General features: G+C 38.4%; 1 protein-coding gene across 2 annotated transcripts in view; it reads left to right on the plus strand.

Annotated features, from left to right (window-relative positions):
- TTC27 (tetratricopeptide repeat domain 27) overlaps positions 1-16,374 on the plus strand; it is a 174,353-nt gene that overhangs the window by 82,082 nt on the left and 75,897 nt on the right. For both annotated transcript variants that reach the window (XM_032352961.1, XM_032352960.1), the window contains exons 11-12: positions 6,163-6,258; positions 10,714-10,836. In XM_032352961.1, the coding sequence (XP_032208852.1) occupies positions 6,163-6,258; positions 10,714-10,836 (219 nt within the window). The remainder of the gene's footprint in view (positions 1-6,162; positions 6,259-10,713; positions 10,837-16,374) is intronic.

The following is a 16,374-nucleotide window of genomic DNA, read 5'->3' on the forward strand; positions in this document are numbered from 1 at the left end:
TCAGGTCATGGTCCCAGGGTCCTGGGATCGAGCCCCGCATTGGGCTCTCTGCTCAGCAGGGAACCTGCTTCCCTTCCTCTCTCTCTTCCTGCCTTTCTGCCTACTTGTGATCTCTGTCTGTCAAATAAATAAAATCTTAAAAAAAAAAAAAAAAAAAGAAAGAAAGAAAGTTGGGCCTCATGCTGAAGTACTGTCACTGTCTTAGGAAACAGCTGAGCTGCCTGCTTGGCTCTTAGAACATTCTCTTTTCTTGAAAGAACGACTGACACACGTAGGGTATTCAAACTTGGGTATTTGGCAGAAATTTTCTCAGAAAAACCATCCATGAAGTGAGCTCATCACTTCAAGGAGAATAAGTGACTGTAATTTGTTACCAATGATAAAATCTTGAGCTTTTAAGGAAAAAAGAAATGAGTTCTGAGAAACATATCTGCAACTATGAAACTTGACCGTTTCCCAGTACTTTAGGTATTTGGTTAGGAGTTTTCCCCTGAGATTGTTGGTGATATTAAGGCATATAATTTTTAAATATTATATGAATATGTCAACATGTGGAAGATCTGTGTATTTTCCAGATGACTAATACAGGATGTTAAAAAAATCAAGCATCTGGGGGCGCCTGGGTGGCTCAGTGGGTTAAAGCCTCTGCTTTCAGCTCAGGTCAAGATCCCAGGGTCCTGGGATCGAGCCCTTAATCGGGCTCTCCGCTCAGTGGGGAGCCTGCTTCCTCCTCTCTCTCTGCCTGCCTCTCTGCCTACTTGTGATCTCTGTCTGTCAAATAAATAAATAAAATCTTAAAAAAAAAAAATCAAGCATCTGTAAAAGATTTATTGAAGGTTTAAGGTAGATGAGGGAGTGGTTTTTTGTTTGTTTGTTTACCAGTGTGTTTTACTGTAACAAAGAAAAGTTCATTGATAGGATTTAAAATTCCACATTGCAGTTGTGGTAAGAAGTCTCCACGTGTTGAATTTTGGTGTAGTATCAAAGAATCGTGTCTACAATTAACTGAAAAAGCTGTTAATGTACTCTTCCCTGTTCCAACCACATAGCTGGATGAGGCCAAATTTTCTTCCTAGACTTCAGTCAAAATATCATATTGCCACAGATTGATTATAGGAGCATGTATGAGAATGCAGATGTCATCTATTAAAATGTGAGACATTAAAGAGATGTCCAAAAATGTAAGACATTGTCAATGTTTTTCAAGACTTGAAAAAAGTTGTTTTCCCTAAAAACATCGTATTTATGTTAAACAATGCATCTATTATTTTATTTTAAAATGAATTAATAAATATTTAACTATTTCTTAGTTTTAATTTCTAATATGGTAAGTATTGATAGATTATAGCTCACATAAACAAAAGCTCTTTGGAGTCCCACATAATTTCTAAGCGTTTAAAGTCATCCTGAAACCAAATAGTTTAAGAACGGCTGACTACGGGGAGTGCTCCCAGGAGGCTATCTGGGCTTCCTTCAGAACTGCCTTTTTGTGTTCTTCTACTTGCTCTGGAATCATAGAAGATGACATCTAGGTTCTCCCAGCCCCCATTAGTAGACCCAGATTCTACCAGCCCACCCACTAAGTTCTTTTCTGTGTCTAGAACAGGAAGCAGTAAGTGAAGTTCTTGACCAGGCCACACCCTGACTCCTGTGTTATGGGATTTAAGTTGAGGGGAAGACAACCAGTTCTGGAGTTCTGAATATTTTACCACTGAGAAGGTGCTGTTTGTTCTCACAGCTCTGATAATTTTATGCTTAGTTAGAAGGTAAGATTTTAATAAAGCTGTCAACTTGGTCTTTGGAATCAGGCAGGCTATTTTTTTCATAGCATTATGACTTTGGGCAAGTCATTTTTATTTCTCTGAGCTTCAGTTTCCTATATCTAAGGTACAGTTGGTCTAACAATAGGTTAATGGTCGTGTCGGTACATACTGTTTGTAATAGGTCTAATTCTCATTCCCCTTGATCTTACTGGCAACTTTCTGGGACTCGGGGGTTTGTAAATCATAGCTGAATGACTGCAGACTCCTGTCAGAGGAAGCTATTCAGCCCAACTGTTGGATATATTTGATTAAGTGCATATTTTTATAATAAATCCAACCCTCCTTTATACACATACATACACATACACTCACATGCACAGAGATTGTACAACAAAGCAAGGTGATTTGGCATATGATCAATCGTACCTTTTAGATTATCGGCTAATTTCTACTTGGCTTTTCAGAAAGATGATAAACACTTTGATATCACGCTAGCAAGAATGAATAGCCTTCAGTGAAAGGGTCGGTCCTTAGGGACTAGCTCTGTTCTTTTGAAGATATGTGTGCCATACTTTTAGATATGAGCACATAAATAAGGTCTAAATCATACCAGACCTTGTTCAGAATTATCCTTCTATACTAAATCATTCTCCATGTACTAATTTTAAAATGTAGGCTTGATCTTCCCTAGCTTTTTGTGGAAGCTCTTTCCCTACTGAAAACAGAGCCGTGAGAAGACGGGACACATCATTGCTTTCTGTGGTCATAGTCTTTTGTTCCTTATTCTGTAAAATATCTCCTGACCTGTGGTACTGTGGCTCCTGAAAGGTTTGAGAATGGTTTTTGCATGAGATTAGGGAATCCGTATGCACAAGTACATCTTCTCAAAGGATACTCAAAGTATAAATGCTTTGAAGTAGCATTTGGGGAGAAAATACATTAAAAGGGAGCCTTAAAACTCGGTAACAGTGTCATATCTTAACAATGTATACATCATGAAGTCATCATTGGTCTGTCCCAGCAGGTATATGTGAATTTTCTGTGACTTGGCTCTTCCCCTCTGGACGGGGCCCTAGACCATTCCTCGCTCCTTACTCATCATCTTTCCCATTCATCCACATCTCATCACCCTCCTGGAGAATACTGTCTTGCTTTCAGTTCTCAATGATCCAATTCTTAATGGTTGATTGAGGGTATATTTGTGTGTCTGTCTCTCTCTTCATTTTTGGCATTGCCACCTTTCCTTAAAGACCACCTCCTCATACCAATTTTAACTTTTCACCAGATGGCCTATGACTTTCAGGTATGAAAATCTTGAATTTAGAAACTGGAAAGAGAAAATGGTAGAAGGGTAGGCTGCTGCATTAGAGACCATTTACCTACATTTCTGGGAGTATGTGAAAGCTCGCAAAGGGCCAGTTTCTCATGGAGTGCACTGTTCATGTCCATGTTCATGCACATAGATCCGCACAGAAGTGCTTGGGACTCCACATTCCTTCAGTCCTATCGCCTGGTACTGACCGTCCTACCATTGTCTTCCAAACTATCTGGGTCTTTAGTTTACCTCTAAGAAAACTTGTGTTCAGTTGATGATGCCTATAACTAACCAACAAACCTCCTCAAATGCTTGAAATGAAACAAAACACTCTTTTGGTAGAGCTGTTCACCCATCAAACATTGAAAGTGCAATGATCCTTCCACGGATGAGTACCATTGTGGTTTAACAACTTGCTTATTGGAGATAAACCTAGAATCCAGGTCACTTATCCTTACTAGCCTGGTTTTTCCTATAAAACACTCAAGTCTATTTGTATACGGTAGAATTATTTACCATGCCTGCAAAAGACACCAGTTTGTTTAGATATAATGGAATTATTTCAGTATGAGTTGCTAAAAAAAATCTTGCTCCGAGAAGTCTAGTGATGTACTGTAAAGATGTCCCTGTCTTTGTAGTGAATTAGCAAATAGAAAAGAGTCCTTTGAATTCAGTAGAGGTTATAGGCAAACAGCAGCACCCCATCATCCCTTTCTTTTGTATATTAATTTAATGTTCCTAATTTTATGAGTAGGTAAATCTTATTTAGGTGGCTGTCATACTTAAAGTAGGAAGAAGTATATTTTGTGCAGGAGTGAAAATAGGTGAGAATTCTGTCATAGTCATTACATACTTATGGCCTGATCACATTCCTATGAAGCGTGACTGTACTCGTGCGGGGGCTTATTCATGGTATCCAGCTCAGGTAAGTGTTGGTTTTCTGATCTCTCTCCTGTGGTCTTTGTGATTTTGGGGAGTATCTGAGAATATCAGAGATACTTAGATACTCTGAGATCATCAGGCCATTAATATATTAGAAAGTCTTGATTGAGCACTTGGCTTGTTTTAGCTAGAAGCAGTACCTACAGCAAGCAACATGAGTTTTGTTTGAAAATAAAGTATTTTTCATGTAATTAGGGTTTCATAGAAGTAGGTGTTATGATGTTGATTTGGGCTTGTATTATTGTTATTAAATAAGCATTGGTTATTTTTTCTTTTTAAGAAAAAAACAGATAAAAGGAAAAATTTGCCCCCCATTGATGAATTAATTCTGTGAACCTTTTATTTATGTATTATAACCATATGTATTCAGCCAGAAGTTTTTCTTCTCTCCCTCGTACAACTAAACAGCTTTGGGCAGAAGCATGCAACCTTTTTACTATTAAGTTTCTCTGAAGTAAGGCCAGAAAGCTTTAAAAATATTTTGATCAAGATGGTTTAAGAGTCTGGTTATGTCTCAGTTTGTTCTGACGGACTTGATTGAATAACATCTTGGATTGTCAAAGAAGTGATGTAATGAGTATTCTGTCATTCTACAGGATATTCTTAGGTTAACAAATGTATCTCCCACCTAGTAAAATATAGAAAACCTCCAATTTGGGAGCAGTTTCCCTGCTTAGAAACTGATCTCCTTGTCTTGGGTTTGTACTGGGATATGTTAGACTCTTGTTGTTTTCTTTCTTCTGAGGAAGGTAGACTTTCTCTCTTACTTTTTTTTGAGGTTTTCAATTTTACAAATTCATAAAAATTTGAGACAATATCAAACTTACAGAAAAGTTGTAAGTGCACTGCAACTGTTTTTTGGTATCCTAAAAGTATTGGAAAGTAAGTTGCCAACACGGTGCTTCTCATCCTCAAATACAAGGACCTTCTCCTACATGACCACACTATGTGCAATGACCTCAGAAAATTAACACTGACCTCTCGTTACCATGAAATCCTCCTAAGATAGCCTTGTGAAAACTAGTCAACTGGCACACACACACACACACAAAGAAAATTTGAGTATTGCGATATGCAGAAAAGGTCATGATAATTCATAGTTGAGAGAAGGTCTAAGTATATGTCAGACAAAATATATATACTTACGATAAACTAAATGACACATTAAAAGTCAGGTGAAGACGATCAGGGTAACGGGGCCATTGTCCATGCATTTGCTTAGAAACTCCAGAGTGTGGCTGCATTCACTTTGATGCTGAATATATGAGCTGTTCTAATGACCGATCATTTGACCTCTGGATGGTGCCAGCCTTTGACGTTGCAGTTGGCCTTGGTAACTTTTCTCACAGTCTGCCATCTTGGTCTTAATGATCTGCTTCCTGATGTAGCTCCAGAAATTCAGTTATTCAGTGTAGGTATTGCAGTACAGCAGACGGCCTCTTCAGTGCATGAAGCTTGCAGCTGTCCACTGTAGCTCAAGAATGGTCTTGTGTGAACAAATGTCCTGCCTTAGAGCTCTGTTGGTGAAGAGGAAGAAGACTTGCCCTCTATGACCAAACAGACCAACCCACCTTTTGCTTTCATTTTATTCCGGAGATGATAGTCCTAAATGAAATTCTTCATATAATTTTTCTCTGATTTATATTAACAAGTGCCATTGTCAGAGTGAATTATGGTTGTGAAATAGGCTAAAGAACAGTTTCTCATAGAAAAAGTAAAAAGCCTAGTTAATTAAGGCTAGTTCTTTGAATGAGTCATTATAGAAGTCTAAGTTTTAAAAACTGTTTTCTGGATAAGTCTTTAGTGTACACGTTTATGTTAACGTTGGTTAATCTTAAAGTTTTTTAAATGTTTGAGGAAATTCAAGAAAAAATTCACATATTTAATCACCTCATCAAAGTGATTTGTGGGGGCACCTGGGTGGCCCAGTCAGTTAAGCACCTGTCTTCAGCTCAGGTCATGATCCTGGGGTCCTGGAATCAAGTCCCACATCAGGCTCCCTGCTCAGTGGAAAGCCTGCTTCTCCCTCTGCCTGCTGCTCTCCGTGCTTGTGCTCTCTCTCTCTTTGTCAAATAAATAAATAAAATCTTTAAAAAAGTTTATTACACATATGGATTCTGATTATGTTGTATCCTCTTTAAGGCTCTTGCAGACCAGTTTGAAGATAAGACTACATCTGTACTGGAACGTCTGAAGATTTTCTATTGCTGTCAGGTACCCCCTCACTGGGCCATTCAGGTATTTTTCTTGCTGTTTGTCATTGGGTATGGGAACTACTTTGCTTCTGAAAGAAAGTTAAGTACATTAGAAAGGAATGATTTTTCAGTTTATGTTGGAGTTTTCAAATATTTCAGTGAAAAGAACAAAAGTATCTAGCTGGGAATTGCCAATTACTTCAAAATGCTCCTTTGGTTAAAGTGATATAACACTTTTAAAACATTTTTAAGGGGTGCCTGTATGGCTTAGTCATTGGGCGTCTGCCTTTGGCTCAGGTCGTGATCACAGGGTCTGGGGATGGAGCCCTGCAGCGGGCTCCCTGCTCAGTGGAGAGCCTGCTTCTCCTTCTCCAGCTCCCCCTGCTTGTGTTCCCTCTCTCGCTGTGTCTCTCTCTGCCAAATAAATAAATAGAATCTTAAAAAATTTTTTCTTGGGGTGCCTGGGTGGCTCAGTGGGTTAAAGTCTCTGCCTTCGGCTCAGGTCATGATCCCAGGGTGGTGGGATCGAGTCCCGCATGGGGCTCTCTGGTCGGCAGGAGCCTGCTTCCTCCTCCCTCTCTCTCTGCCTGCCTCTCTGCCTACTTGTGATCTCTATCTGTCAAATAAAATAAAATCTTAAAAAAAAATTTTTTTTTTCTTTAAGGAATTTAAGACAAGATTAAATAGAATCCTTGAAATTAGGTAGTGAGAGAACCACAGAAGCTTTCATTTTTGAAATTAATATGTAAAAGCCGGTTAGGACCTCCTGCTTGAGAATGAACCTTTTAACCAAGCTGTTGACAAAAACAACTTAAAGCGTTTGTTTCTTGCTCTGTCTGGTGAGATAACCCTTGACTACCTTTCTATTTCCGAGATGTGAGAATACTAGTGTAGTTCCTAAGGCTCCATACTGGGATAGAGATTCAGGCCCCTGTGTTACGGGTGTGGCCCCCTATTTTGTAAACTTTTTGGCCCTGAAGGCAATTTAGATACCAGGTCCAGTTTCTTAGTATTACTGAGAGGAAAACTGAAGCCCAGTGCAATTAACGACACTTTTCCAGTGTTGATCACATAGCTGTTCATGAAATAGATCTCTGGTTTCCCAATTTTTAGTCTAGTTTCGCTCCTTTCCTTATGTCTTCATTGAGTTGTAATTATGCCAGCTAATGACAAACAGCTTTGACTGCATACTTAGTATGACGCATGCCTTTTGTTCTGCATTTTGCACACATTATCTTATTTTATTGCAACAATTGTGTGAAATATCCCCATTTTATAGTTGAGGAAGCTGTGATACTGAGAGGTTAAGTGGAGTGAAATGGTGACAGGCAGAAATTTCTAAATGATTTAGTAACTATTGTCATTTCAGCCAGCTTCCTGTCCTCTCTCGTAGGGTACACACCTAGGTAGTGATTTAGAATTATAAATGCCAACCCACCATTCAATGACTCTATATCCCCATTGTTAGATTCCTTTGAGTATGTCATATTCTTTTTTTTTTTTTTTTTAAGATTTTATTTATTTATTTGACAGAGATTGAGATCACAAGAAGGCAGAGCAGCAGGCCGAGAGAGAGGGGAAACAGGTTTCCTGCTGAGCAGAGAGCCTGATGCGGGGCTTAATCCCAGTACCCTGAGATCATGACCTGAGCGGAAGACAGAGGCTTACCCCACTGAGCCACCCAGGCGCCCCGAGTATGTCATATTCTTAAGCACAGAGTAAAGTAGGGGATTTATTACACATTGGAATTCACTTTATTGAAGGAGTCTCAATTTAACAGGCAAATGAAAGCTTTGTTATATTATCTCAAAAGGACTACCTTTATCAAGAAGGTGTTAACAGCTGGAACTTTTTGGTATGTTTTTGACCCTGATCTATGAAATTAAGTGCTTTGTCCTGTGTGGTTTGTGGTGGATCAGCATCTCAGATTCTGAGCTATTATTATGACAAACATGTATGTTGAGGGTATAGCTTTCAGTCTATCTCTGAACAGAAGCATTAGGAAAATTAAATACTATTCAAATAGAATTTAGGCAAAATGTTTATCTGTTTAGGAAGCTGTGGATTTTAGGATCTTTAGGTAGTTAGATAAACATCCTCTTTCATTAACAATTTAATTTTTTTTCTTTCATTATAGGGAATGACCATATCTTTATGTATTATTTTTAAAGATAAAAATAGGAGTATAGTAGTGTAATTTATCAGAAAAAGAGAATACCTCTAGCTAGCCCTAATATCATAGATGCCATAACTTTCCTCATTTATTAAATGAAAAGATTAAACTACTTACCATGTGAACACTAAGGTTTATTCCAGCTCCCATGTGCTATGTTCAATTTTTTAAAATGTGCAAATAACTTAAAATAGACAAATACCCCCAGATCCATGGCATACTGAAGAAGTAGATCATTCCCTTAATTATTTTTTAAAAATATATTAGCTTATAACTTTCAGATATATTTTGTTTTACTTTCTCATTTTGTCAACCTAGATTTTCCATATCCTTTGGCTTCTTAACTCTTAAATAGGTACTGAATTTTCAAAGAGTAGTAAAATTTAACAGAAAACAATGTATTCTCCACTAATATAAAATGTGTTCTCCATGCATTCTCCATGCGTTATACAAGAACTTTACCTACTTTTTTTTTGAAGTAAGCTCTTCACCCAATGTGGGCCTTGAACTTATGACCCTGAGATCAAGAGTCACATGCTCTACTGACTGAGCCAGCCAGCCACTCTCAACCTCACTTTTTAAACCTTTCTAGTATTTTTTCTATTCCTGCAGGATGGACCACTTATAAACCATAATATATTTACTTTTTTTTTTCTTAAAGATTTTACTTTTTTATTTGACAGATAGAGATCACAAGTAGGCAGAGAGGCAGGCAGAGAGAGAGGAGGAAGCAGGCTCCCCGCTGAGCAGAGAGCCCGACGCAGGGCTCAATCCCAGGACTCTGGGATCATGAGCCGAGCTGAAGGCAGAGGCTTTAACCCACCAAGCCACCCAGGCGCCCCATATATTTACTTTTTAATAGTTTAACTTTCAGTAACCTTACCACAACTTGCCCCCTTTTTTATCTGCCAAGGCTGGGAAATAAAGTAGTTAAGTGTTTTGGAATGTATTCTAAATAAATCCAGGTAGATCTGAGTGGGAAGACCCAGAGATGCTTTCATGAATAAAGTACACAAGTGCTAATGTATAGATTTCTATCATTTATGTCAACTGCTTAGAGTTTTTGTTATTTGAGTTCAATCTCATTTTTTCCCAGTTTGAGATATAACTGGCCTATAACATTGTATTAATTTTAGGTGTACAACATAATAGTTTGATATATCTGTATATTGTGAAATGGTCACCACATGGAGTTTAGTTATCCATCTCTTCATATAATTACAGTTTTTTTTTTCTTGTGATGAGAATTTTTAAGATCTATGTTCTTGGCATCTTTAAGTATATAATTCAGTATTATTAACTATAGTCATCAGGCTGTACATTGTATCCTCAGAACTTTCTTATAATAGGAAATTTTTATTTTTTGACCACCTTAACGCATTTCTCTCACTACTACCCCTCAACCTCTGGCAGCCACCAGTCTGTTCTTTTTCTTGAGTTTGACTTTTTTAGATTCCTCGTGTAAGTCAGATCATACTCTGTTTTTCTCCATCTGATTTATTTCACTTAGCGTAAGCCTACCAGGTCCATCTATATTGTCACAGATGGTAAGATTTCATTCTTTTTTATGGCTGAGTAATACTCGTGTGTGTTGTGTGTGTGTGTGTGTGTGTGTGTGTTGTGTGTATGCACACACTACAGTTTCTTTATCCATTCATCCTTTGGTGGATACTTAGGCTGCTTCCACGTCTCAGTTATTGTAAATAATGCTGTAACGAACATGGGGTTGAAGATATTTTTTCAAGTGAATATTTTCGTTTTGAATAAATGCCCAGAAGTGGAATAGCTGGATCACTCAGTAGTTCTATTTTTAATTTTTTGAGGAACCTCCATACTGTTTTCCATGGTGGCTACACCAGCTGACATTTCGCACCAGCGGTATGCGAGGGTTCCCTTTTCTCCACGTCCCCACCAACACTTATCTTTTGATACCAGGCATTCTAACTAGAGTTTTTAAAGTTGATTTATTGCATCTCAGCTGTACCATTCAGAGATGGTCACAGAATCTGCAGGTAAGAAAGAGATGCTGACTTCCTTTGCCTTTTAAGTTCTTCTGAGTTCTTAGGAAAAAATTGATACATTGAGTGTTTTGAAAAGTTCTTATATTAGAGTTTTTTAATTCCGTACCCCCGTATAAAGAAACTTGCTCAAGTAAAGGTAAAGATTGAGTCATTGCAAATTTCTAATTAGTTGAGGTCAAATTGTAGAAATGATGTATTTATTACAGTAAGCAGACCCTTAACATGGCAGGTTAGCACACCCACAAGTGAAACAGGAATTTCTTTACATAAAGAAATGTTCCTTATTTTAACTTGATTCTTCTAGCGCCAACTTGCAAGTTTTCTCTTTGAACTGGGATGCACGAGTTCAGCCCTTCAGATATTCGAGAAGCTAGAAATGTGGGAGGATGTTGTCATTTGTTACGAGAGAGCTGGGCAACACGGGAAGGTATGTAATAGGAATATTCTGAGTACTGATAAGAGCCTTCTATTTGGGGGCATCTTTCTCACTTGCTTTGTTTTTCTAAGCCCACTTTTGCTGGTAGTTCACTTATTTTCTCTTTTTTTCACTTTTTCTGCTAGAAATCTTTTTAATGTTTTCTCTGATTTTTGTTGGGGCAAATAATTTTATGAGTATACATGTACGTGTATAGGTAAAAGAGAAAAGCAGGCCAAAACTGATATGATGTATGTTGTTTGGGGGTGAATAATGGCAGTGTTAAAGACTCTGTATTTTGATCTCTTTCCTTTGCTAACTCTCTTCCTGAGGACAACTTCAACGTGAAATATTATGAATTATTTTAAGCATCACTGGGTTGCCTGATGATCAGAGTTTGTGGGGCTGAAGGGAGGGTTACCTAGGAGGGAGAGCAGTTGGGTGGGCCTTTAGAAGGAAATCTCAAAGGTGTGGTCCCCCACCCTCCTTAGGGCAGAAGAGTTGTCAAGTATGTAATGCACATTTAATTCCACCCTTAAATTGGCTCAAGAGGAAAAATGTTGCAATATTTATATCTGTTATTAATTTGTTGGTTTTTCCCCCATCATAAATGAAAAAAATTTTTAAAGAATAAGGAGTTCTGCCTTGTATCTGTTGAAACTGACACATTGAAGTCATATGTTAATTTTGGATTAAGTTTTGAAATGACTCAATTTCTATCATAAGTGTAGTACACAAGCAGAGTAAAACCCACACATTGGCTCATTTATTTCTATAGTCAACTTTTTATCATCGCCCTAAAAAAAAGAAATAGTGGTACAAGTACATGTGTGTCTGTTTTTGAAACACCTTCCTAAGTATGTCTTATTTTAGACCAGTAGTAAAAGTTACATTCCTTTCACTAATCACTTACGGCAGTGAAGGTTTGCATTGTATTAGTGTAAGGAGAAGCCAGCATGGGAATAAAGTTTTACTGTAGAAGATTATAGAATTTTAATATTTTCGTCCCAGGAAAGAACTCCGTAATCATCTGTTCCAGCTCCCTCCGTTTGGCAATAAGGACAGGCATCTCCAGAGATTTGCCTCAGGGTCACAAAGCCAGTTCCTGATTATTAGCTCCAGAAGCCCCTTGCTAGCCTTGCCACGTGCTAGATTTGTGGTATTGGGCAACTTACCCCTGCCTGCCCCCCTCTCCCCATGACTCAGTTTCCTCATTTACCTCTGTACAGGTTTTCATTTTGTAACATCTATCAAGTAGGTAGAATGGTCCTTTCCTCACAGTGCTCCACGTGTGTTGGTTGCTCTCACTGCTGTGACTCTAAGATACATTTTTTTCACTCTGAATTTGGAATGTGTCTCACACTTGATGTTATCTATCTTCCGGTTGCTGGCTGTCAGGTGGCATGTGGACCGGTTGTCATTGCCCGTGCTTGTCCACACTTAGTCCCAGTTCTGTTTAGTGTCGTCGTTTCAACAGTTATGTACCTGGTATCATTGCTACATACGGTAGATATAATTGCCATTTAGAATATCTTCATGAAAGATTTTATTATGATTTGGCATTGAAACAAAAAAGTCACTGAATACACAGAAAAGGACAGAAACAAAGTAGAGAGATGTAAATTTGTATTTGTGAAATAAGCATTTGTCTTTAGGGAAATCATCACAGTTTCATTTGCTTTTCTTCAAAAATAACAACTAAGTGCTTTATGGGAGCCAAGAAAGGACACCCCTAGTAGATGAAGCTGTGTTTTGTAGAGATATATGTGTGTGTGTGTGTGTGTGTGTGTGTGTGTATTTAAAAAGTTGCCATTTAAAAATGTCAAGCAATGGGGTGCCTGGGTGGCTCAGTGGGTTAAGCCGCTGCCTTCGGCTCTGGTCATGATCTCAGAGTCCTGGGATCGAGTCCCGCATAGGGCTCTCTGCTCGGCGGGGAGCCTGCTTCCTCCTCTCTCTCTCTCTGCCTACTTGTGATTTCTCTCTGTCAAATAAATAAAATAAAATCTTTAAAAAAAAATAATAAAATAAAATAAAATGTCAAGCAATGTATTAAAGGCAGGAAAAATTACCAGACTTTCTGAATAGAATTTTAAAAAATATCAAAGCAACGAGATGCTGATGTGATTCATTCAAGGCATTATGTCATCATTTATTTGAAAGCATTTTTTCTTTATTAGTTAGAAGTTTGTCTCATGATTGATAGTGTCCCAAATTTGATGAAATATAGTATTATGTTTCTTTGAGAATTTATTTATTTATTTATTTATTTTTTTTTAGTGTCTGTAAGCTTGGCACTAAAGCAGGATTCAGCTGCTTAACAAAGGAATAAGTGGGTGAATGAGTGTCTTGATTTTCAGTCTGATGTGTTTTCCATTGTGTCATTCTTCACTATGCTAGTCCTTTACACTGGTCACTAAATAAATGCACTAACTATAAAATTACAGTAGTTTTGGAAATAGTGATTTTTGAAATAATTAAGTTGAATTCCAAGCTTCCAAGCTCCCAAGCATGTTTTTTTTTTTTTTAAAGATTTTATTTATTTATTTGACAGAGAGAGAGATCACAAGTAGGCAGAGAGGCAGGCAGAGAGAGAGAGAGAGAGGGAGAAGCAGGCTCTTTGCTAAGCAGAGAGCCTGATGCAGGGCCAGATCTCAGGACCCCAAGATCATGACCTGAGCCGAAGGCAGAGGCTTTAACCCACTGAGCCACCCAGGCACCCCTACAAGGATGTTTTGAAGTACTAAATTTATGTAATTATTTTTAGAAAGTGTGGAAAGCTGAGACTTTCTCTAATTGCAGAAGAAAAAAGTAAGGAATCGATCCCTTTCAAAGAATAGATTTGACTCTGTCCTCTAAAGTGGTTGTAGTATTACTGTTTTTTTATTTATTGTATTTTTTTTAAAGATTTTATTTATTTATTTGACAGACAGACCGAGATCATAAGTAGGCAGAGAGGAAGGCAGAGACAGAGGAGGAGGCAGGCTCCCTGCTGAGCAGAGAGCCCGATGTGGGGCCTGATCCCAGGATCCTGGGATCATGACCTGAGCTGAAGTCAGAGGCTTAACCCACTGAGCTACCCAGGCGCCACTGTATTACTGTTCTCTTAATTGGCACATGATCTTCTAAGCATTGTCTTGTGAAAATGATTAATTTCCATTTCTAGAATAATTTCTAATTATTCTAGAAAATTTTCTTAATTTTTAGGAATGTGTAGTCATTTACCTTGTCTTAAAGTCTTTTGTGAGTTTCAGCCAAACATCCCCCAAATTTTTTATTTTAAGGGTTGATTAAGCATTTCATTTGTCACATAAAAGATTTCCCTTACCTGTTATTCTTATGCTATATTTGCAGATCAGTTTAACCAGAGACCCTAAAAAGTTTTGCTTCAAGCTGAAAGCAAATGTTTTATTTCTAAAACAGCTGAGATTCTTTTAGTATTTGGTCATGTGCCAGTAGTTGTCACCACATTTGATTTAACTAGAAGTTTGCGAAATTTTAATCCTTGCATTTAGTGCTTACTGGCATAATTTATTTTTAAAAGGCAAATTCAAGAAAGTATCTAATCCTAATTATCGTGTTCTGTGCTTGCACCCTATTACTGTAGGGTCTCAGACTTTCTAATTTCGTTGCTACTTAACAGAAATTCTCATTATTTAATGACCACTGGCAAAATAGCTTCGATTAATTTTGCTTGACTTTGGGATCAGAACTGGTTCTCATCTGTTAGCATTTAGTTTTTTAAAGTTATCTGGCACACTTCTAGCACTTTCCCCAAGCCTATGGACAAATTCTTGTTTTGGTGCACAAATTTGGTCCCTAAATGAAAGACAAAGATTGAGCTGGTATGAACTGCCTTCGGGAGGTAGGCATAAAGGGAGTGGAATGGTAAGGGGGAGGACCTCTCTTTTTTCCTCTTGTTCCTAGCAAACAAGCTTACCCGAGATTACAGAGCTTTATATTTTATTTTGCTGTGGTTTGCAAATCATTGTAGCCATTAGCTCTTTAAAATTTTTCCTTTACGTTACAAGTAAATGTTTTATTTCTAAAACAGTTGAGATTCTTTTAGCAGTTGGTTTGGGTTTGGGGGGAGGTGGGAGGGAGGTTTCTTTTTTCTTTTTTTTTTTAAGATTTTATTATTAATTTGACGGAGAGACAGCGAGAGAGGGAACACAAGCAGGGGGAGCAATAGAGGGAGAAGCAGGCTTCCCGCCGAGCAGGGAGCCAGATGTGGAGCTGGATCCCAGGAGACCTGAGCTGAAGGTAGATGCTTAATGACTGAGCCACTCAGGCACTCTGGTTTCCTTTTTTAAAAATTAATTTATTTTAGAGAGAGCGAGAGCGTATAAGCTGGGGAGAGGGATAGGGGGAGAGGGAGAGAGAGAAATTCTCAAGCAGACTCCTCGAGGAGCATGGAGCCTGACTCAGACTCCATTCCAGGACCCTGAAATCATAACCTGAGCCGAAACTACGAGTCAGATGTTCAACTGACCGATTGAGCCATCCAGGCACCTTGGGGAAGGTTTCTTCTAAATTAGTTTCTTTATGTGACATGAAAGATTTCCCACACTCTTTTCCCACACTGCAGTCAGAGTGATCTTCCTGAAAAATAAATCTGATCAGGTCTTTCCCACTCTTCAGTAACTCCCTTTGTCTCCAGGATTAAGCTCTTTAGCGTGGATGGTTTACAGACCACTTGATGATCTGACTCCTGCTTACAGGGCTAACTGCATTATCCCCTTACTCTTTTATCTCTGCTTCATCCCCCTTAGTACTTGCTCATTGAGGTTGTGCTCAAATTTCCACAAGATTGAAACTACTTATAATTTCTTGACTTTGCAGCATTGCTTCACCTCAGGACCTTCGTATGTGCTATTGCCCATCCCGAACTTGTCCTACAGCTCACTCCTACTTATTCTTTAAGTTTTTCTTTGGTGATTACTTTCCATAGTGACCTTTCCCGCCTACCTCCCTCTCAGATTTGGGGTGTTTCCCCGTGCTCCTGTGGCACCCAAACTACTGAGATGTCCCATTTGCTGACTTACTTCACTTAATAAACTGTAAGCTATTTTGTATAGTATATAAGCTATAGTACTTAGAGAGGTCTCCCCAACACGTAGCACAGGCATGGCACATGGTAAGTCTTCAAAATATTTGCTAAATGACCTGTAGTCTTTCATTATGAATAGTTATTGCACTGAAGCAAATCAAGTAGATACTCCCTTTGCACTTTATATATGACAAAAGAAACTTCTCCAACTCCTGCCATGTATTCTCTCTCTAAAAACAAATTAGGAGCTCTCTCCCCTCCCATTTTAATCTTTTACTCTAATAATCTCTTTAATGTAACAACATACAAAGTTTGAATTGTTTTTACCACTTTGCTGATTAGCTTTAGTAAGTGGCACATTTTGAAATCGGAGCTTAGACCTTCCTTTTCTCTTAAACTTACACTCCTTTCTCCATACCTGCCTCTCACTGGGGCTGTTCATCCCTTGGAAATTAGATGTTCGGGAGGCGCCTGGGTGGCGCGTCGGTTGAGTGGCTGACTCC

The sequence above is a fragment of the Mustela erminea genome, chromosome 7 (assembly GCF_009829155.1).
Source record: "Mustela erminea isolate mMusErm1 chromosome 7, mMusErm1.Pri, whole genome shotgun sequence".
Classification (NCBI taxonomy): domain Eukaryota; kingdom Metazoa; phylum Chordata; class Mammalia; order Carnivora; family Mustelidae; genus Mustela; species Mustela erminea.